Source organism: Sus scrofa, chromosome 14 (genome assembly GCF_000003025.6).
Source record: "Sus scrofa isolate TJ Tabasco breed Duroc chromosome 14, Sscrofa11.1, whole genome shotgun sequence".
Classification (NCBI taxonomy): Eukaryota; Metazoa; Chordata; class Mammalia; order Artiodactyla; family Suidae; genus Sus; species Sus scrofa.
Window position 1 is genome coordinate 23,167,586 of NC_010456.5, and position 20,891 is coordinate 23,188,476.

The 20,891-nt window shown below is 52.0% G+C and overlaps 1 protein-coding gene across 2 annotated transcripts in view; it reads left to right on the top strand.

Moving 5' to 3' along the window:
• The window catches only part of GALNT9 (polypeptide N-acetylgalactosaminyltransferase 9), a 110,383-nt gene that overhangs the window by 49,438 nt on the left and 40,054 nt on the right, over positions 1–20,891 (top strand). For both annotated transcript variants that reach the window (XM_021072816.1, XM_021072817.1), the window contains exons 3-5: positions 7,704–7,870; positions 10,738–10,912; positions 15,684–15,881. In XM_021072816.1, coding sequence (XP_020928475.1) covers positions 7,704–7,870; positions 10,738–10,912; positions 15,684–15,881 — 540 coding nt within the window. The remainder of the gene's footprint in view (positions 1–7,703; positions 7,871–10,737; positions 10,913–15,683; positions 15,882–20,891) is intronic.

Consider the following 20,891-nt stretch of genomic DNA (forward strand, 5'->3'; position numbering starts at 1 on the left):
TGCCAGATCCAAGCCACGTCTCCGATCTACGCCACATCTCACGGCAACGCCAGATCCTTAACCCACTGAGCGAGGCAAGGGATCAAACCTGCAACCTCATGGTTCCTAGTCGGATTCATTTCCGCTGCATCACAACGGGAACTCCTCAAGTTTAGATTTTTGATGTTACCTTCAAACAGTCAGCGGTTCGTCATAGGTGTTACAGCTTTAAACGTGCACCTCACGCCCCACCTTTGACTCTACCAGGAATGGATGGAAGCTTCTTAGATGATGTATGTTGAAACCCCTAGAGCGGCTGCAGTTCTAGGCGCCAGGGAGGTGGTGAGCAAACCAACCTGAAGCCCTGGCTGGGGATTCCAGCCCTGGAGGGAGAACAGAGGAGCAGCCAGCGATGTGGCCACGCTGGGGAGATGTATGCCAGGCAGGAGAGGGTGTGCAAAGGGCTTGAGGCAGGAGCAGGCCTGGTGTGTTCCTGGAAGCACTGGGGCCATCTGGGACCATCGGATGAGCCAGGAGGGAAATTCAGAGGTCAGATCAGAGGAGCTCAGCTCACGCATCCTCAAGACCGTGCCCTTCCCCAGAGGATGGTGAGTGCATCCAGGAGGCAGGTCAAGGGAGAGGCCAGTGAGAACAAAGTCAAGGCCAAGGCTTTTCCAGAGCAGGTGGAGCTGGAAAGGGGCTGGCTTTTTCACTGGGGAGAGGGGGGCAGCAGGAGGGAGGGGGTCAAGGAGATGTAGTCTGGTCCTCTCCTGACCTGGACCTTTTGGGGAAGAGTGTGACCACTTGGCTGCAGGTTTGAACCTTGAAATATTAATTAAATTTAAATCTTTTAAAGTAGGAGTTCCACTATGGCTCAGTATTAACAAACCCAACTCGTATCCATGAGGACGTGGGTTCAATCCCTGGCCTCACTCAGTAGGTTAAGGATCCAGCGTTGCCATGAGCTGTGGTGTAGGCTGGCAGTTGTAGCTCCGATTTGACCCCTAGCCTGGGAACCTCCATATACCACAGGCGTGGCCCTAAAAAGACAAAAAAAAAAAAAAATCTTTAAAGTATAATCATCTTGTCTTTCTTTGGTTTTATGTTGAAGAAAGAGCCACAGTGTCTGGGGCCACCATGGGTTTCCCCAAAGCTCTGGGAGGGGTGATGGGGCACTCCAGTCCCCATGCCCGTGTCCCTCCATCTGTCCCTGCATCTGCTCCACTCCCCCAGGGCCCACCCTTAGTCCTTGCATTTACGGTCCCTCAGAGCAGCCCTCTTGCTGAACTCTGATTCTTTCCAAACACCGAAATAAATTTGGTTTATTTTCTGTCTGGCAGAAATGGGGCTTTTAATTATAGAGTAGAACCTTCTGGTTCCACTTAGACTGGCTTATTCCAGGGCTACAGCATGGAAGTTAGCTTTATTTCCTCAGTCTCGGAGAGCCCCTCCTTGGCCAGTGCAGAGGTGGGGATGGGAGCTGCACACCTATGGGTAACTGCTGGGCAGGGAGGCCACCAAGCCCTGAAACCGAGGCTGATTCAGGCACAGAAGGACACCAAACCAGGAAAGAGTTCCTGCAGCGCTTCCTGCCAGGAGGAGCCTGGAAACCTGTCCTGTCCACCTCCAGAAGTAGGGGACAGTCCTGCCCAGTGGCCACTGGAGCTTGTCCCTGAAGCAAAGCCAGGACAGGAAGAGTGCAGCCTAAGTCAAATCCAAGTGCACTACTGGCCGTCAGAGACTATCAAGAAAAGCGCAAGGAGAGGAGGCTGTGCTTGTGATGGTAACATTCTTTGTCTTCAATGGAGTATTACATGCAAGTTTGTTTCTTTTTTTTTCTTTCTGCTTTTTAGGGCTGCACTACAGCCTATGGAAGTTCCCAAGCTATGGGTCGAATCAGAGCTGCAGCTGCCAGCCTACTCCGCAGCCACAGCAACCTGAGATCCGAGCCATGTCTGCGACCTACACCATGGCTCACAGCAACACTGGATCCTTAACCCACTGAGTGAGGCCAGGGAGTGAACCCACATCCTCGTGGATACTAGTCAGGTTCCTTACCTCTGAGCCACAGTGGGAACTCCAAGGCGCAGATTTGTTATTGCTTCATTGACGTCATACTGGCCTGCATGTGATAAACATTCCCTTCTATCTGCTCAATATTTAACATAATTTTTTTTCAAACGAGGAGATTATAATATAAGGAACACTGATTCTTTTTATGCAAATTTGTGCTGGACAAAAATGAGCCATATCTATTGCACAATTTCTAACTTAAACATCAATTTGTAAGGTGCAAATTTTTTTTTTTTTTTGTCTTTTTGCTATTTCTTGGGCCGCTCCTGCGGCATATAGAGATTCCCAGGCTAGGGGTCCAATCGGAGCTGTAGCCACTGGCCTACACCAGAGCCACAGCAACGCGGGATCCGAGCCGCGTCTGCAACCTACACCACAGCTCACTGCAATGCCGGATCGTTAACCCACTGAGCAAGGGCAGGGACCAAACCCGCAACCTCATGGTTCCTAGTCGGATTCGTTAACCATTGCGCCATGATGGGAACTCCTAGGTGCAAATATTTGTAAAGGGTGTGACTCAAGTGTAGATGAACAGAATAGAGCAAAACAGCACATCGCCCCTTAGAAAGGTGCTCACCCTCTCCTGCCACATGGGACCGGATCCTTGCCTGGCTGGGTCCTCCTCATCCTCTGGGTCTTGTTAGAGGTTGAGCTGTGCCCCAACTCCCCAGATTCACATGTCGAAATCCCAACTCCAGGACGTCAGGATGTGACTGTGTGTGGAGATGGGGCCTTTAAAGAAGTGATTGAGGAGTTCCCAGGTGGCTCAGCAGGTTAAGGATCTGGTGTTATTACTGTTGTGGCTCAGGTTGCCGCTGTGGCTTGGGTTCAATCCCTGGCCAGGGAACTTCTGCATGCTGTGGGCATGGCCAAAAAATTTTTTTTTCTTTAATAAAAATAAATACAAAATTAAAATGATGGCATAGCATGGGGCCTAATCCCATAGACAGGTGTCCTTATAAGAGACCAGGACACAGACACACAGAGGAATGGCCATGTGAGGACACAGAGGACACCATTTTCTGCACGCCCAGGGGAGAGGCCTCGGAGGGAACCAGCCCTATAACCTTGGTCTCAGGCTTCTGGCTTCCAGGATATGAGGGGGTGAATTTCTTAGTGTTTGTTTTCACAGCCCTAGCAGACCCAGGTAGGTTGGAGCTCACTGGCACCCTCTTGTGGCTTCCCCATCTAAAGACACCCACCAGGGAGTTCTTGTGGCTCAGTGGAAACAAATCAGACTAGTATCCATGAGGACTCAGGTTCAATCCCTGGCCTCGCTTAGTGGGTTAAGGATCAGGAGTTGCCATGAGCAGTGGTGTAGGTCGCAGACAAGACTCAGATCCCGCATTGCTGTGGCTATGGTGTAGGCCAGCAGCTGCAGATCTGATCTGACCCCTAGCCTGGGAACCTCTATATGCTGTGGGTGTGGCCCTAAAAAAAGCCAAAATAATAATAATAATAATAATAATAATAATAATAATAAAATAATAATAAATAAAAATAAAGACACCCCCCAGGCATTACCTACCCCATCACCTGTTTTGTCACCGCCCAGCCCCACCCACTCTCTGAGATCAAATCCTGTTTCCTGCTTGGCCACAAGTAGAGGCTGTGAGGGTAAGGTAAGCCTCTGTCCTGCTGAGCACGGCCTCCAGCACCTGGAACATGTCTCAGGTCTAGTCGGTCCCCAGGGAACAGCTGGAGTCTTCTCCCCACCCCTACCCCATGCATCAAGATTTGGCTCTTGCTGGTAGGAAGCTCTTTAGAACAGAGCCTGGAGGCCCTGTGACCAAGAGGTGCTCCGGCTTCCTGACCACAGAGGGAGAGGAAGGGGGTGAGAGGTCCATGACCGCAGAGTCCACTAGCTTCCTCTGCACCCTGGACTCTCATGGAGGTCCCTGCTGCACTGAGGATGCTGTGCCTTGATATGGAAGAGGGGGAGGGCAACCAGGAGTGTCAGGAGTCTGCCATGCTTGGAGGTTCCAATCACTCGTTCTTTCACCCCCTCATCAATAGATGCTCATTAGTCCTTCTGTGTGCACAGCTCGGGGTTCTTAGGGCATGGTGGTGAAGGAGCTGCTCTTGGGGGACCAGGATCTTGCGGGGGGGGGGAACCCTAAAGAAACTTCATGAGCAGCAGAGATTAACACAAAATTGTAAATGAACTACACTTTAATTTTAAAAAATTTAAAACAATAAAAGGAAAGAAACCCTGGGAGTTCCCATCATGGCTCAGCGGTAATGAGCCCAGCTAGTATCCATGAGGACACAAGTTCGGTCCCTGGCCTCTCTCAGTGGGTTAAGAATCCTGTGTTGCCATGAGCTGTGGTGTAGGTTGCAGACATGGCTCAGATCTGGCATTGCTGTGGCTGTGATGTAGGCCGGCAGCTGCAGCTCTCATTAGACCCCTAGCCTGGGAACTTCCATATGCTTTAAGTGCGGCCCTAAAAAGACAAAAAAAAAAAAAAATAGAAAAGGAAAAAAAGAAGCTTCATGAGGATGCTTGAGGACAGTGAGCAGAGGGAAAAAGAGAAGGAAGGACAGGGACTGGCGGGGGGACCTGCAGGCCCTCCCCCTCGGATGTCTGTGGACCCCTCCTTCAAACGTGTCCTTGCCCTTGGCAGTCACTCTCGAGATGTATTTCCTTCCTCAAGATTGTTGGTTGTTTTTTTTTTCCTGTTTCACACATTTTGCAAGTTCATGAAAATTGTGTATTCTGACTTTTTTCATCTACAGAAAAATGGAGTGAAGTCTTCTTGTCAGAAAGCATTTTTCTGAGTGATGAAATCTCCCTGGCAGCATTCGTTGCCCATATCAATGCGACAGTGATGCAGAGCTGCTGTCCGGCTTGAAGTCAGGCTGGCACTGGAACCCCAGCTGTGAGCAGAGAGTTGAGGGCTGCCTGGAAGCCTTGCTCCCCACTGTCTGGGGGCAGCTAGGACCACCTCTGCCTGAAGCTGATGGTGTGGGGCCCATTCCCATCACCAGCATGCCCTAGGCCATGCCCTACATAAGGGGGACTTTACCCCCCAGGATCCCCATCTTTAAAACAGGGATGTTGGGATTTTCCATCATGGCTCAGCAGAGATGAACCTGGCTAGTATCTGTGAGGATGAGGATTCCATCCATGGCCTCGCTCAGTGGGTTAAGGAGTTGGCATTGCCGTGAGCTGTGGTGTAGGCCTGGGGACCTCCTTATGCTGTGGGTATGGCTCTAAAAAAAAAAAACAAAACAAAACAAAACAAAAAAAACCCAGAGATGTTAGGTCCCTTTTGGGGATGCTGTAGGGAGCCAGTGGGCTGGTACATGCAAAGCAGTGCTGCCTGCCATGGGCCCTTAGCCATTGCAGTCAGATTGATCTGTCGTCATCATGATTGATTATCCATTGGCCTTAGTTGTAACTGGTTATCATCAGTACCAGTAAGCATCATTATCATTGACCATCATGATCAATTATTTTGGTGATTGGTTAATATAGTTATTGGTTATCATCATGATTGGTTAGCACCAGTACTGGTTATCTTTGCCAAACAGCTCTGATCCTCAGCCCCCTGATAACTACAATGACCACTGCCCCCCGCCCCCATGCCTTAAATGAAGGTCCTTCTCCAGGTGTCAGAAAAGCAGTACTGATTATGGGCTAAGTTGTGTGCCCCCAAATGTACGTCCGCATCTCACCCCCAGGATCTCCAAATATGACCTGACTTGAAAATGGGGTCATTGCCGATTTAAGGTGTTAAGATGAGGTCCTGTTGGAGCAGGGGGTCCCCCAATCCAATGACTGGTGACCTTAAGGGGAACAGGGAACACATGGACACATGGGGAGAAGGCTGTGATGAGAAGACCCTGCCCATGTGGGGGTCGTGGGACCACATAGATTCCACAGCCACAGACCCAGCCCCGCCTGTGAAATCCCTGCTTCGTCCAAGATTTCCTGTTTTGCAAATACTTGACCACTTTCTGTAAATGTCCTATGGGCATAAGAAAGAAATTTTTTTCTTCCCTGAAGATATCTGGATTCGTTATGTAATTCCTTCATGGTCTTACTTTTTCAATCTGCCCATCTGAGGGGGAGGCGTACTTGTAGTTTCATCAAACTCTCCTTACTTTTCTAGTAGTTTTTCCTTTCATCCCAGCTTCCAGTCACTTTGTGATAATGGTTTATAACTATTCTACCCCTTCCTAGAAGCCCTCCATCCTAAGTGATACCTGTGCTGAATTTCTGTTTTGGCGGATGGTATTTGTCTGGTATCCTTTTCCTACTACCTTATATTTCCAATCTTTTTTAAAAAAAAAAAACAAACACTATTTTAACTGTGTTTGTTGTAAACCACAAACAGCGGGGTTGTGTGTGTGCGTGTGTAACTTCATTGAATCGCCTCTGCCATTCTAAGGAGAAAGTTAGTTTATTCACATTTATTTATTTATTTTTTATTTACATTTCTTGTAGCAGCCAACATACTGATTGGGTTCCATCTGTCTTTGTTTTTATTGTTTACTTGATTTTATTTTGGTTTTGCTTTTTTTAAGGGCTGCACCTGTGGCATATGCCAGTTCCCAGGCTTGGGGTTGAATCGGGGCCATAGCTGCCAGCCTACCCTACAGCCGCAGCAACATGGGATTCAAGCCACATCTGAGACCTACACCATGGCTCCCAGAATGCTAGATGGCTGACCCACTGAGCGAGGCTGGGGATTGAACCTGCAACCTCATGGATGGTAGTCAGATTTGTTTCCACTGTGCTACAACGGGAACTCCCATTATCTACTGCAATTTTTGTCCCCCCCCCCCCATTTCTCTATTTTTGACAGTTTCCTTGACCCCTTTGTGAATTTATTCCACTTTATTATGACATAAACAGCCACTCACTGGCCTCAGACTACACCCAACATGGAATATTTTGCTTTCCCTGCCCCCATCTTTTCCCCTCCCATATCCCTACCTCCAAGATAAGACCTTTGGAAGAAGACACTTCATTTCTCTTTCTCCTCGATGCTGAGGTTAGGCGGAGGCCACAACTAGCTGTCCCTTGGAGACATCGCTGCTATTTCAGCAGTGGGCAACAGCATCTGACACTTGCACTCCACCCTCCCGGGCAGCACATTGCTGTCTACTTAGATCTCACTTAAGGGGATAGTGCCTGCCAGGTGCAGGACCCACCCTGTAGATGCCACCTGTTCAGCAGCCAGCAGCTCCCCCAGCCACCCAGAGGACAGATAGAGCTGGGCATCAAGGGGCTGATGTGGGCTCCAGGCTGGGGCTCTCTGGACCCTCCACTGGACCCCACCATGGGAGGATCACCACCCCTTCCATCTCTCTTCCATACTTTCCAAGGGCATCAGGGGAAAAGGCTCGGGGTGTGATCCCAGGGGGATGTGAACCCCTTACATGTGCAAGTTCCCTGCCTTTCGGCAAGGGGACAGCAGGGATCAGGCTCAGAGCATGGAAGTCCAGGGCTTCAGAGAGGAATGTCATCACACTATTTTTCTCACTGTGCTCGGTCCTTTTCCATCCGTGGCATTGCTGTGGCTCTTTCATTGGGAGCAGGATTAGGAAGTGGCCTCAGACCGTCTCCAGTGGGGGCACCAGGCTCCCACCTCCCCGTCACATTGTGGTACTGACCACTGCCCCCTCTGCTATCTCTCCCACAGGTGCAGACAGATGACCTACTCGGACGACCTGCCCCAGATATCCGTGGTGTTCATCTTCGTCAACGAAGCCCTCTCAGTCATCCTGCGCTCTGTCCACAGCGTGGTCAACCACACGCCCTCCCAGCTCCTCAAGGAGGTCATCCTGGTGGACGACAACAGCGATAATGGTGAGTTGTTGGGAAACCTGTTGGAGCCTGGAGGCTGGAGGACTGCATTTGGGATGTGGCAGGGCCACGTCCCCCCAGAGGCTCCAGGGGAGGGTACTTCCTGCCTCTCCCAGCTTCTGGGGCTGATGGCGCCCTTGGTGTCCTGGGCTTGTGGCCACATCCCTCCCATCCACCTCCATCTGCATAAGCCTTCTTCCTGGTGTTTCTCTATCTCTCCTCTTCTTATACGGACACTTGGATTTAGGGCCTCCCCCTTATCCATGAGGTTTTCATCTCAAGACCTTTAAGTGAGAGTTTCTGTTGTGGCTTGGAGGTAATGAACCTGGCTAGTAGCCGTGGGGATGTGGGTTTGATCCCTGGCATTGCTCAGTGGGTTAAGGATCCGGCGTTGCCACGAGCTGTAGTGTAGGTCACATACACATTTTGGATCTGGGGATGCTGTGGCTGTGATGTAGACCGGCAGCTACAGCTCTGATTCAACTCCTAACCTGGAACTTCCATGTGCCACTGGTGTGGCCCTAAAAAGACCAAAGAAAAAAAAAGATCTTTAAGTAGTTATATCCACAAAGACCCTATTTCCAAATGAGGTCACAGTTAGAAGTTCTGGGTGGATGTGAGTTTGCAGAAGCTGCTATTTGACCCCTATAGCTGTCACCAGAAAGGCCACCAGTGTGTTGAATTCTCCTATATGCTAACCACACTTTTGCTTCTTGTAAACCAGCAAAGCTGAAATGGGAAGCTTGAGAGTGGAGAAGCTGGACTCATGGCCAGAACCTGGACCCCTGTGGTTCTGAGCATGGTCCCAGGTCAGCCTCTGTCCACCCCCAGGCAGGTGGCCCATACCCACCAGCACACAGGGCTCCAAGTTCCCAACAAGGGTCTGGAGGTGCCCTAGAGAAGCAGAGTGAGAGGAGCCTGAACTCCATCATGGGTGGCCCCAAAACTGAGGTCCAGGGGGTGCTGAGCTGTGCCTGCTGGATCCTTCCTTCTTCATCTCAGCCCCAGCAACCTGTCCTCAGCTGGGGAGTGGGAGTGGAGGATAGCAGAAGAGGCCTCCCAGAGCCGTCCCAGAAGGCGGAAGTGCCCCGCTGTCGCTTGAAGGAACTCCGGCCTCAGCTGGTCTGCGTCCATGGTGGAGAGAGCCTCACCTGACACTGTCGTGGGAGTGGGTTGGATGTAGCACGGCCCTGCTGGGCTCATTCCCTGGAAAGGGTGGGACCATGTATGGGGGAGGCTGTTCCCAAGAACCACTGGCTGCTGGGGCTGCAGCCACCAGTAGAGTCAGGGCTGTCCTCCAAGGAGTGTCTTATAGAGCCTGGTGGTTGAGGGGAAGGCGATGGGCCTCCCGATGGTAGATGTCTTCTGCTAGTAGCCCTTGCAGTCGAGGCAGTGGAGTATCACAAAGGCCAAAGCAAGGACAGGGTACAGATCCTCCACAGGCCCCTCCTGCCAGCAGCCCGGAGGCTACTCCCCCTCCCCCCTCCCTCCTCCCCCCCCCACCCTGGAACTTGGTTGGTGCTCCTCTCCCATGCCTGTCACCCTTCTGCACTCTCCGCCCCCCCCGCCCCTGCGCCCCCGGCTTCTCATCCAGGTCACAGCCCACATGTCACCGTCACAGACAGGTGGTCCCAGCCCCCACCCAACCTACCAGAGAGGCTCCCATCCCACTCAGACACCCACTCTCTTTTTCTCTTTTTCTTTTTCCTATTGGCTCAAGTCTGTTATTAATGTGACTTACTTTGTCATTTTCACTTTTGGCCTTTGGGAGCTTTCTCAACGTAGCTGTGCCCTCATCAATCTTTAAATAATTTATCGAGTTGAAATTCTCATAACCCCAAATTAACCAATTCAAAAATAAGTGTAGGGAGTTCCTGGTGTCCTAGCAATTAAGGATCTGGCATTGTTCCTGCTGTGGCTTGGGTTTAATCCCTGGCATGGGAACTTCTGCATGCCTTGGGTGCAGCCAAATAAAATAAAATTAAATAAAATTTAAAAATAAGTGTACAGTTCAAGGGTATTAAGTGCATTCATACTAGCGTGCAACCATCACCATCATCATCTCCAGAACTCTTTCATGTTCCCCAAATGAAACTCTGTCCCCATTAACCACTAACTGCCCCCTTCCACCCCCAGCCCTTGGACCCACCATCCTACTTTCTGTCTCTGGATTTGTCTGCCCTCGGGACTTCACATAAGTGGAATCCTATAGTATTTGTCCTTTGGGGACTGGATTATTTCACTGAGCATAAGGTCCTCGAGGTTGTAGCCTATGCCAGAATTTCTTATTTTATTTCATTTCATTTCAATTTTTTGTTTTTAGGGCCACACCTGCAGGCATATGGAAGTTCCCAGGCTAGGGGTGGAATCTGAGCTGCAGCTGCCAGCCTACACCACAGCCACAGCAACGCAGGATTCGAGCCCTGTCTTCAACCTACACCACAGCTCCCAGCAACGTCGGATCCTTAACTCACTGAGCAAGGCCAGGGATCCAACCCACATCTTCACGGATAATTGTCGGATTCATTTCCTCTGGGCCACAATGGGAACTCCAGAATTTCCTCCCTTTAGAGCCTGGATCATATTCCATTTTATGGATGGACTACACCTTGTCTATCCATCCCACTGTGCATGAATTGCCTTCCTTTTTACAGCTGAGCAATTCAGCCCCATTTTCTTCTGTTCCCCTAACATGTTAATCTGCTTGTTCACTGTCTCTCCTGCTGGAGTGTGGCTCAGTGAGGTGGGGTCTTGTCTCTCCGAGGTCCCTTCCACCGCCCAGCCACGTCCAGCCACGGTGAAATGTGGGTCGGGGCACACGGAGATCTTGGGTTTCGGTGTCACATCCGAAACGTCTGTGTGCCCCGCAGTGGAGCTCAAGCTCAACCTGGACCAATACGTCAGTAAGAGGTACCCAGGCCTGGTGAAGATCGTCCGCAACGGCCGGCGGGAAGGGCTGATCCGGGCACGGCTGCAGGGCTGGAAGGCCGCCACGGCCCCAGTCGTCGGCTTCTTTGATGCCCACGTGGAGTTCAGCACAGGCTGGTAAGGGTGAGGGTGCTCCCTGGACGGGATCTGCTCCCTGGGTGGGGTCTGCTCGCTCCCTGGGCGGGGTCTGCTCGCGCCCTGGGCGGGGTCTGCAGCCTGGGCGGGGTCTGCCGGCGCCTGCGTGGTTGGATCCGGGCAGAGAGGGCGAACCTGGCAGGGCCAGGCCTCTAAGTGCAGCCACTGGGCCACTCCACCTCGGGCTCCTTGAACCCAGAATCTAGCTTGTGATGCGCAAATATGAGGATGGCTCTGTACCCCCACCATGTTCCCAAAGATATTTGAATTGGCCAGTGATTCCAGCAGGTGAGAAAAAATTGATGTGACCTCAGGCCAGCAAAATACACCCGAAGTTGAGGGACTGTTGCTGCATGAAAACGTGGTCTGGAGGGTCTCAGTTACTAGAGGCCTAGGTCTCTCATCCTTATGAGAAATTTTAGGGCCAGGAATTCACCCATTTTCTCCCCCCAAACATGTAGGGGTGAGGGGGGCTTCTAATGAGAAATCCAGAGGGGGATGTGGCCAGGACAGTGGCAGGGGTAGTCTTGGTGACTCAGGAGCACGTGGGCAGAACGATCTGGAGGTGTACCCCAAGCCCACCCCGCAGAAAGCCAGGGGCCCAGCGGGGTCAGTGTGGACCCCAGGCCAACAGCATTGGCAGCCCCTGAGAGCACAGGAAATGCAGATTGGTGTGACCTCAGGTCTCAGGGTGGGGCCCAGGGATTTGTGTCCCCCCCCCAACTCTGCAGGGACTCTGATGCCTCCCCACTGGAGAGGCTGTGCCCAAAGGCGGCCAGTGATGCTTTACAAATGCAATCATTTGTCCAGTAAATGATCCACATCCAAAGGGGAGGCGGGTCCACACAGGGGTCAGAGCTAGAGTTGGTCCCAGTGCCTGTATCCCCACCCTGTTGTCCCCAGGCAGGCGATGAGCTGCTGTTCTCACAGCAGGCGCCTGAGGATGTGTTGACAGAACTGCAGGACGTGCTTCAAAGTTTTCTGGAAGGCGCCTGCTGGGTTCTTGGCTTGTTTCCTTAATTTCCTTTCTGGCGGCTGCATCTGGAAGGCGTCCCCTGAGCCCTTGCCTGCGCCAGGCCTTGCAGTGGACATGAGAGGGATAAATGGCAACTGGTTGGGGAGGAACAGGATGGCAATCTCACAGGAAGGGTCTGGGTGCACAAGATCATAGCATGACAGTCAGGCCCACCAAGGTGATGCGCAGGCAGGGAGGACATGGGCGAGTGACTGAGTCCTGGGCTGGCCCCTGCAGAGTGGGGATGTCAGAAAGTGGGACTGTTGCCAGGGTTACATGTGTGATGCTTGTGAAGCCCCAGATGGTGCCTGACTCCAGCACGCAGGTGTCAGACAAGGTTGCAAACCAGGATCCCAGGGGCTGGGATATGAAGTGGGGGAAGGACTGCCCAGTGTGTGGGTGTCCTGGGGCCGCTGTAACAAATGACCAAAGGCTGGTGGCTCAAAGCAACAGAATTTTTCTCACGGCTCTGAGGCCAAAAGTCAAAATTAAGTTGCAGGCAGGGCTCTGCCCACCCCCTCTTCCAGCTCCCCAAAGCTCCAGGGGAAGGTCCTCCTGTGCCTGCCAACTTGATGGCTCCTGGCCCCCAGGGCTTGTGGTCACATCCCTCCAGTCTCTGCCTTCGTCATCACATGGCTTCTCCTCTGTGCCCCGAATCCCTCCAGTCTCTGCCTCATCATCGCGTGGCTTCTCTTCTATGTCCAGCATCCCTTCAACCTCTGCCTCCATCATCATGTAGCTTCTTCTCCATGTCCACGTCTCAAACCTCCATCTCCTTTCTCTTAGAAGGACACCAGTCTTGGATTCAGGGCCCACCCCAATCCAGTGTTATCTCATCTGGGGCTTTTTAAATGAATTACATCTGCAGAGACTCTATTTCCAAATAAGGTCACATCCACAGGTTCCAGGTGGACCTGTCTTTGTGGGAGGGGCACCATTCAACCCTCTCCAAGTTCCTGGGGGCTCCAGGGGTCCCCTAGCTTGTGGCCATATCCCTCCAACTTGCCCCCATTTTCTCACAGCTTCTCCTCTCTGTGGGACTGGGTCTCTCCTCCTTATAAGGACCATTGTCAGTGGGTTTAGGGTTGGCCGAGGTCATCCATGGATGACTTCATCTCAAGATCCTTAAGTTAAACCCGCTGTCGGAGGGTCTGCAGGGGGTCCACAGCGTATGAGCGAGTGTAAACCCCACGCCCAGGGGCAGCCTGCAGTGTGTACCAACTAAACTGCAGGGCAAAGTCTGCCACGGGTGGCCAGCTTGCCCCATTTCAAGGGAAGCTAAAAGTCACCGTTTTCATATCACTGTTTTCAAGTATCAAATCTTCCAACATCTCTTTAAACTAAGATGTTCACTGAGAGGAAACTGCAGGGATGGCACATGCTAGATGGAGGAGGTTGTGGTGGATCAAGTCTCACAGAGCCTGCTAGGGGGTCCCCAGCTGGATCCCAAGGTGGGGGGTGCTGGCATTCCCCACCCTCTCAAAGCTCCTGGTTCTCCTCACTGCTCCAGCTGCTTCGACCAGGGCTTCGCCACCTGGTCGGCAGGTGAGTGATCCCACCTTTCCTCCCACATTCCCTCCACTCTTGCTGGGGCATCTCAGGATGCCCAGAGCCACCCCAGGACCACCAGTTTGTTCTCAGGGCTGCTTCTGTCCCAGCACATGCCTGACCTGAGATTCGACTTCTTTCTGCTTTGTCTTCCCCTGCTGGCCCCCCTTCCTCTCTCCTCTGCCACCCTCCTGAAGCGACTCTTCTTTTCCCATGTCATCTGTCACCTTCTATCATTAATTACATGTTGTTGTCTGCCCTCCACCAGGGTCGCCCTATACTGTTGTGGAGGTGCACTGCACAGCTGTACTTGGAGGACTTTCTGCCCCCACTAATATAGGTTAGACTCCCTGGAGCACATGAAGGGCATTTGGGACAGCCACAAGTCTGTCACCTCGAAATGCAATTTTAAACTGGTGTAACTTTAATTTTGACAACTGAAGACCCAGTTATCCATCTGCAAATAGCCCTCCCTTCCCAGAATTGCCTGCACAAAATCCTGCCTTATTAGCACATGTGGCATTTGCAGAGAGCTTTTCATCTCTGAAGCACTTTGCTAACAGTAGGTAATTAATCCTCCTCGTGAAGCGGAAAGGCAGGTAAATACCAGGCTCTCTCCCTCGGTCCTTTAGAAGGAAGGTTAGTGGCAGCTCTTGCCAGGCTGGGTCAGAGAACTCACCCCTCCCTCCGTTGTCCCTGTGGGCGACCAGACCTCAAACCTGGGCTTGGCCCCCTTTCTCTCCCTGCAGCACCGGGTCCCCAGCTCATGGGGCTGCTCGTGACCTTGGGGCAGCAGCTCATCCTTGTGGCAGACAAGGTCATCTCCAGGGCTGCATCTCCCTGCTGCCCTGCAGGTCACAAGAGAGAGCCCATGTCCTCTGGTCTCCCCCCTCCAGCTTCGAGTTCCTGTTGTGGCACAGTGGAAACGAATCCGACTAGTATCCATGAGGATGCGGATTCGATCCCTGGCCTCACTCAGTGGGTTGAGGATCCGGCACTGCTGTGAGCTGTGGTGTAGTTTGCCGATGTGGCTTGGATCCCACATTGCTGTGGCTGTAGCTCGGAACTTCCATATGCCACAGGTGAGGCCCTAAAAAGCAAAAAGCAAAATAAATATATAAATTATACTTTAAATTTAAAAAAATTACATAAATAAAACTGCAATTCCAAATCACCCTTACTTTGCTCTCTTTTTCTACCCCCATCACTCCTAATATCATTTACTTATACATTGTTATCTGTCTCCTCACCTCCACCTAGTCAGGACCACTGCGTACTGTTATGCAGGTTGTGCACTGCACAACAAGTACTTAGTTGTCTTTCTGTCCCTGTAGCATAGTCTAAGTTTCTTAAGGCACGAGGTTTTTTGTTTTGTTTTGTTTTGTTTTTTGTCTTTTTGCCATTTCTTGGGCCGCTCCCGCGGCATATGGAGGTTCCCAGGCTAGGGGTCCAATTGGAGCTGTAGCTGCCAGCCTACTCCAGAGCCACAGCAACAGGGGATCCGAGCCGCATCTGCGACCTACACCACAGCTCATGGCAACGCCAGATCCTTGACCCACTGAGCAAGGCCAGGGATCGAACCTGCAACCTCACGGTTCCTAGTCGGATTTGTTAACCACTGCGCCACGACGGGAACTCCCTTTGTTTTGTTTTTGTTTTTCCTTTTATTTCATGAATGTATTCCACTTTGTGAAAACAGGAACCTACCCATAGTAGGTCCTCAATTCATGCTTGTAGATGAGTGTACCTTCCACCCATGCAGGGAAGGAGGGCCAGAAGGTGAGTTCCCTGGAGGGAGAGACTGAGCTGTGAAGCAGGCCCAGTGACAGACTCAGTTGACCCACAGGGAGCTCAGGAGCTAGGACGGCCCTTCAGAGATGTCAGAGGTCGGGCCCAGATGGTGTTATATCCCTAGTGTCAATGTGTTGTTAACCATGGACTGCACTCAGGAAGAGTGAGACACAGACAGGCAGCTCTGCAGCTCAGATGACTCCTGAGGCCTCCAGACGTAAAGCCCTTGGATCCAGTCCTCTGTAGGCAGTGGTCCAGGTGTCGCTGTCCAGATGTGGCCATCTAGATGTAGCCATCCAGGTGTGACCATTCAGGTGTGTACACTTGGCTCCAGCTGAGCTGGCCGCTCCTTGGGGAACAACCCAGGATGCCCTTCCTCACGGACTTGCCTCCCCGCAGGGCTGAGCCCGCCCTCTCGCGGATCCGGGAAGACCACCGGCGCATCGTCCTGCCTGCCATCGACAACATCAAGTATGACACGTTTGAGGTGCAGCAGTACGCCAGCGCAGCCCATGGCTACAACTGGGGCCTCTGGTGCATGTATATCATCCCGCCCCAGGACTGGCTGGACCGCGGCGACGAGGCGGCGCCCATCAGGTGAGCCGGCTGCCGGGGCAACTGAGGCAGGGCCTGTTCTGTTAGGAACAAGGGGTTATCAGGGGTGGGGGAGGGGCTGGAGTGACAGATTTCAATCCTCCGCAGAAAACCACAGCCTGGTGCCACGCGGGAAATAAAAGCCATATGGGAGCTCCCACTGTGGCCCAACAGGATTGGCAGCATCTTAGGAGTGCTGGGACACTGGCCGTGCAGTGGGTTGGGGATCCTGCGTTGTTGCTGCAGGTGCGGCTTAGGTCAGACTGTGGCTTGGACCTGATCCCTGGCCTGAGAGCTCCATGTACTGCGGGGCAGCCAAAAATGAAAAAAAAAAAAAAAATGATGGGATGCAGGCGGTGCAGGGGCTGCCGAGGTGATATGATGGGGAAATGGGAGCTGGCTCCAGTTTGTGACCTGAGTGATGATGAGGTTGGGGAGGGAGCTAGACAGACAGACAGTCAGAGCTAACATCCAAAGAGAAAGAGCCAGTTAAAGAGGCTGAGAAAAAAGAAACAGACACGGAGAGAGAACAGGGAACACACCATGGAAAGTGAGAGGGAACAAGAAAGAGAGATGAACGGAGGGAAACAGGAGTCGTGGGAGACAGGGGAGACCAGGAGGCAAAACGAGAGATATCAGGGAGCAGAGAGGAGCCAAAATGTAGAGATGGAGAGAGGGAGAGAGGCAGACACACAGACGGGCAGGCAGAGACAGTACCATGAGAGTCGTGAACACGAGCAGAGGGAGCAGAGACCAGGAGACCACAGATGGTGTGCGTGCACCATGGAGACCCAGGCATTTCATCAGATCCCCTGAGATTGTCCTGCAAAGCAGTTCTTTTGTTTTGAATCAGTTCCCAAATGTGAAAACAGAGAGATGTTCACCTATTAAGAATATGCAGTCCTAGAGTTCCTGTTGTGGCTCAGCAGCAATGAACCCAACTAGTATCCATGAGGATGCAGGTTCGATCCCTGGCCTTGCACAGGGGGTCAGGGATCCCATGTTCCTGTGAGCTGTGATGTAGATCTCAGACACGGCTCGGATCCTGCATTGCTGTGGCTGTGGCGTAGGCCAGTAGTTGCAGCTCCAATTCAACCCCTCGCCTGGGAACTCTGTATGCTATGAGTATAGCCCTAAAAAAAGGGGGGAAAAAGAAGAATACACAATCCAGCATCTGCAGAAAAATGGGACGGCCTGCATTCTCACGAGGCTGAAAAGTGGTCCATTGTCTAAGTAGAGTGTGTGGTCTCCAGTTGTCGTGGTCCCCACCCCTCCCTATCATCTCCCTGACTCTCAGCCCTCATACTTCCTCTGTCACTCTTCTTGTACCTTCTTGCTTCCTTCGTTTCTGTCACCCACTGAGCATCTGTGGTTTGAAGCCCCTTCTCTCGACTTCCCTAGGCTACTGAACTCCTGGGAAATGATTGCTTCAAAACCTAGAGGGGGGAGTTCCCAAGTGGCTCAGCAGGTTAAAAACTCAACATAGTGTCCATGTCCATGAGGGCGTGGGTTCAATCCCTGGCCTCGCTCAATGGGCTAAGGATCCAGCATTGCTATGGCTGTGGTGTAGGTCATAGCTGCGCTCAGATTTGATCCCTAGCCTGGGAACTTCCATATGCCACGAGTGCAGCCCTCCCCCCCCCAAAAAAAAATCCCGGGGGGTTAGCGTTCCCCACTGTGGCACAGTGTGTTAATGATCTGGCTTGTCTCCATGGTATTGCCAGTTCTATTCCTGACCCGGCACAGTGGGTTAAGTATCCAGAATTGGCTCTGATTTGATCCCTGGCCTGGGAACTTCCATGTGCTGCAGATGCAGTGGAAAAAAAAAAATCTAGAGGGGCCACCACTTTCTCCAGGGGACCCAGTGGGCTGGAGGTATTTTTCCCTCGAGTAAACGTGCATCTCCAGGATGTGTTGGCCCCCTGGAGCCTTGGCCAGGTCTGATCCACAGAGGTTTGGGCTTTCAGGGCCTTTGGCTGGGACACCCTCCTGCCTTATTTGTACAATCTGGTGTGTTCCCTGTTGAAACCGGCCACTCTGTCCACGAGCGACCAAGAACATCCACTGTCATGCCTTTGAAATTTCTCTCTTCCCTAAGAGGAGCTTCTGGGCATCTGCACTCTGTTAGCAAAGAGCTGACCAGCGAGAAATTAAGTCTCAGGGCAGCCTGGATGCTCTGGCCAGACTACGTGATGTCTCAAACTTTGTTCCTTATTTGTATCACCTGGAGAGTGTTTGAAGACCCTGATGCCAAAACCCAAATAAAAAAATGGGCGAAGGCAGGAGTTCTTACTGTGGTCCCATGGGCTAAGGGTCTGGCATTGTCTCTGTGGCAGCACGGGTTCAATCCCCAGCCCAGCAGGTAAGGATCCAGTGTTGCCGCAGGTGTGATATAGGTCGCAGTTGCAGCTTGGATTTGATCCCTGGCCAAGGAACTTCCATATGCCATGGGTGCAGCCAAAAAAAGGGTGGGGGGCAAAGGCTCTTGGACAGATACTACACATGAGGAGGTGGACAAAACACTAACATGCTCGTGGAAAGACACCCACCACAGAGTCACCCAGGAAACACAGGGCCGAGGTGGGGGGCCCTGCACACCCCCTAGAATGGCCAGGTAGACCGACAGTGCCAGGGCTGGTAAGGATGCAGAGTGCTCAGAACTCTCAGTGTGGCTAGTGGGAGAACATGTGGGCAAAACCGCTTTGGAAACTTGCAGTTTCTTGTAAAGGTAAAAATACTTCCTATGGGACCAGCTGTTCCACCCCAGGTGTTTGCCCAAAAGAAACGAAAACATACGTCTACGCAAAGACAGACGCAAATGTCTGTAGCAACAGCTTTATTCACGACAGTCCTGAACTGGCCTCAAAGGTCCATCCGCAGGTGAATAGATAAACGAAGTATGATCTGTGTAATGGGATACTTCTCAGAACTGAAAGGAAACAATTAAGCCATAATGATGTGGGTGAAACTCAAAATGATGAAGCAGAGGCAAAAAAGTCAGACATGAAAGAGCACAGAAAAGTCAGAGAACACAGGCATCTGGTAGGGGAGGTGGGGGTGGGGAGGCCTCCTGGAGGTGGGCCCCCTCTCCATCTGGACAAGACTGGATAGGGCTCCCCCAGCGTACCCATCAGCCAGACTACTCAGACCACATGCTGTCCATGGATGTATCCTATTTGGGGTACATTTAGCCCCATTAAGTTGATTTTTTAAAATGAATTTGAGGAGTTCCTTTGTGGCTCCGACGTTGTCACTGCTCTGGTTCAGGTTACTGCTATGGCACGGGTTCAATCCCTGGCCCAGGAACTTCCACATGCAGCAGGTGTGGCCAAAAAGAGGGGGGAAAAAGAATTTTAAAACATACCCAAAAGAAATAATTCCTATATCCAAGCTGCTTGCCAGTTAAATTTAGCATCTCTGAGTGGGGACCTAGGTGTTTCCAGCAACAGAGAAGAGCACCAGCTAATGTGAACAGAAGTGGCTCTGGGAAGATGGGTGGCACCTGCTGAGTCAGAGGAGAGACCAGTGGAAAAGCCCAGACATCTCTCTGGACACTGCGGACGGGGTATCCCCCACCTACAGTCAGTCTCCAGGACAGAGGTGGCCGTGGCTGGACTTTGACCGCCAACCCCTGCCCGTGGCTTTGCTGGAGGCAGTTGGGAGAAGGGGTCCTCCAAGGACACAGTGACCTTCACACAAGGGGCAAGTCTGGGCTCACATCCCACAGGGAGGATGTGCAGGAACTTGTGGTCCCCCAAAGATATTGGGGGTGTTTTTAAGAAGGCTGAGATGGAAACTGGATGTAGCAGGTGGCATGATGACCCCCCAGAGCTCTGTCCACCTCCTGACCCCCAAAACCCAGGAAGACGACCTAATTGGAAAAAGGGTCTACAGATATAATCAGGGATTTTTTTTTTCTTTTTTTTAGGGCCGCACCTGTGACATATGAAAGTTCCTAGGCTAGGGGTTAAATCAAAGCTGCCTAAGCCACAGCCACAGCAGTGTGTGATCTGAGCCACGTCTGTGGCCTACACTGCAGCTCATGGCAACACCAGATCCTTAACCCAGTGAACGAGGCCAGGGATCGAACCCCCATCCTCATGGATACTGGTTGGATTCTTAAACTGCTGAACCACAAGGAGAACGCTGAGATTTTAAAATTGGAACCAAGTTTACCTGTAATGAGATTTGATATGAAATCAATACCTAAGATTCTGGAAAACCCAGGTCCCAATTCCTGCCTGATGACAATCTGCAAGGGCTGAAATGATTCCTATCTTTTGGATGGGGTATTGCCGCAGTCCCCACCACTCCCAACAGCCCGCTTAGCACAGCCTTCTTGCCAGAGGGTCGGGAGTAACAGGGCTGCAGGGCAGTCTCTAGGTCCTTGGCTTCAAAGTTATTATCCATATGACAGTCCCCTCTCCACCTTCTCAGGGCAGGGCCTTTGCACAACCTCCCCACAATCGCAGGTCCCACAGAAGAAGCCCCTGACCCAGCACCTGCAGACAGCGCTCCTGACAACCCTTTGCAGAGCACCTCACCCAGCAGATCACAAGACTCTGGCCCCAGGCTGGGAAAACCACTTCCGCGCATCCAGCGTATGGGCCCGGAAGGGTCTCTCTTGAAACCTGCTCTGGGGTTTCTCATCTCCCTCGAACCTGGGGGAAGACCACTGCCCTGCTCCTGAAGGACACAGCTCGCACACCCCCAGAGCCCGTGTGGAAGATGGCTCAGCCCGGGAGAGGCTGGCGTTTAAAGATTTATTTTAGGACATTTCCCTGCCATTCATTATCCTTGAATCTGGAGGAAGAAGAAAAGTGTGAAAAAAAACTGGAAGGCTTAGACTTGTGGGGGGAGCATCCACGTCTTGAGAGAAGAAGAAAGACAGCTCCTGGCACATGTGGAGAGAGGGAACCGGGGCCGGCAGGCCCAGCATGGGCCCGGGGTCCTACGTGCAGGGGGCGAGCCCTGTCATTGAAATGGAGATATGGGAGTTCCCATTGGGGCTCA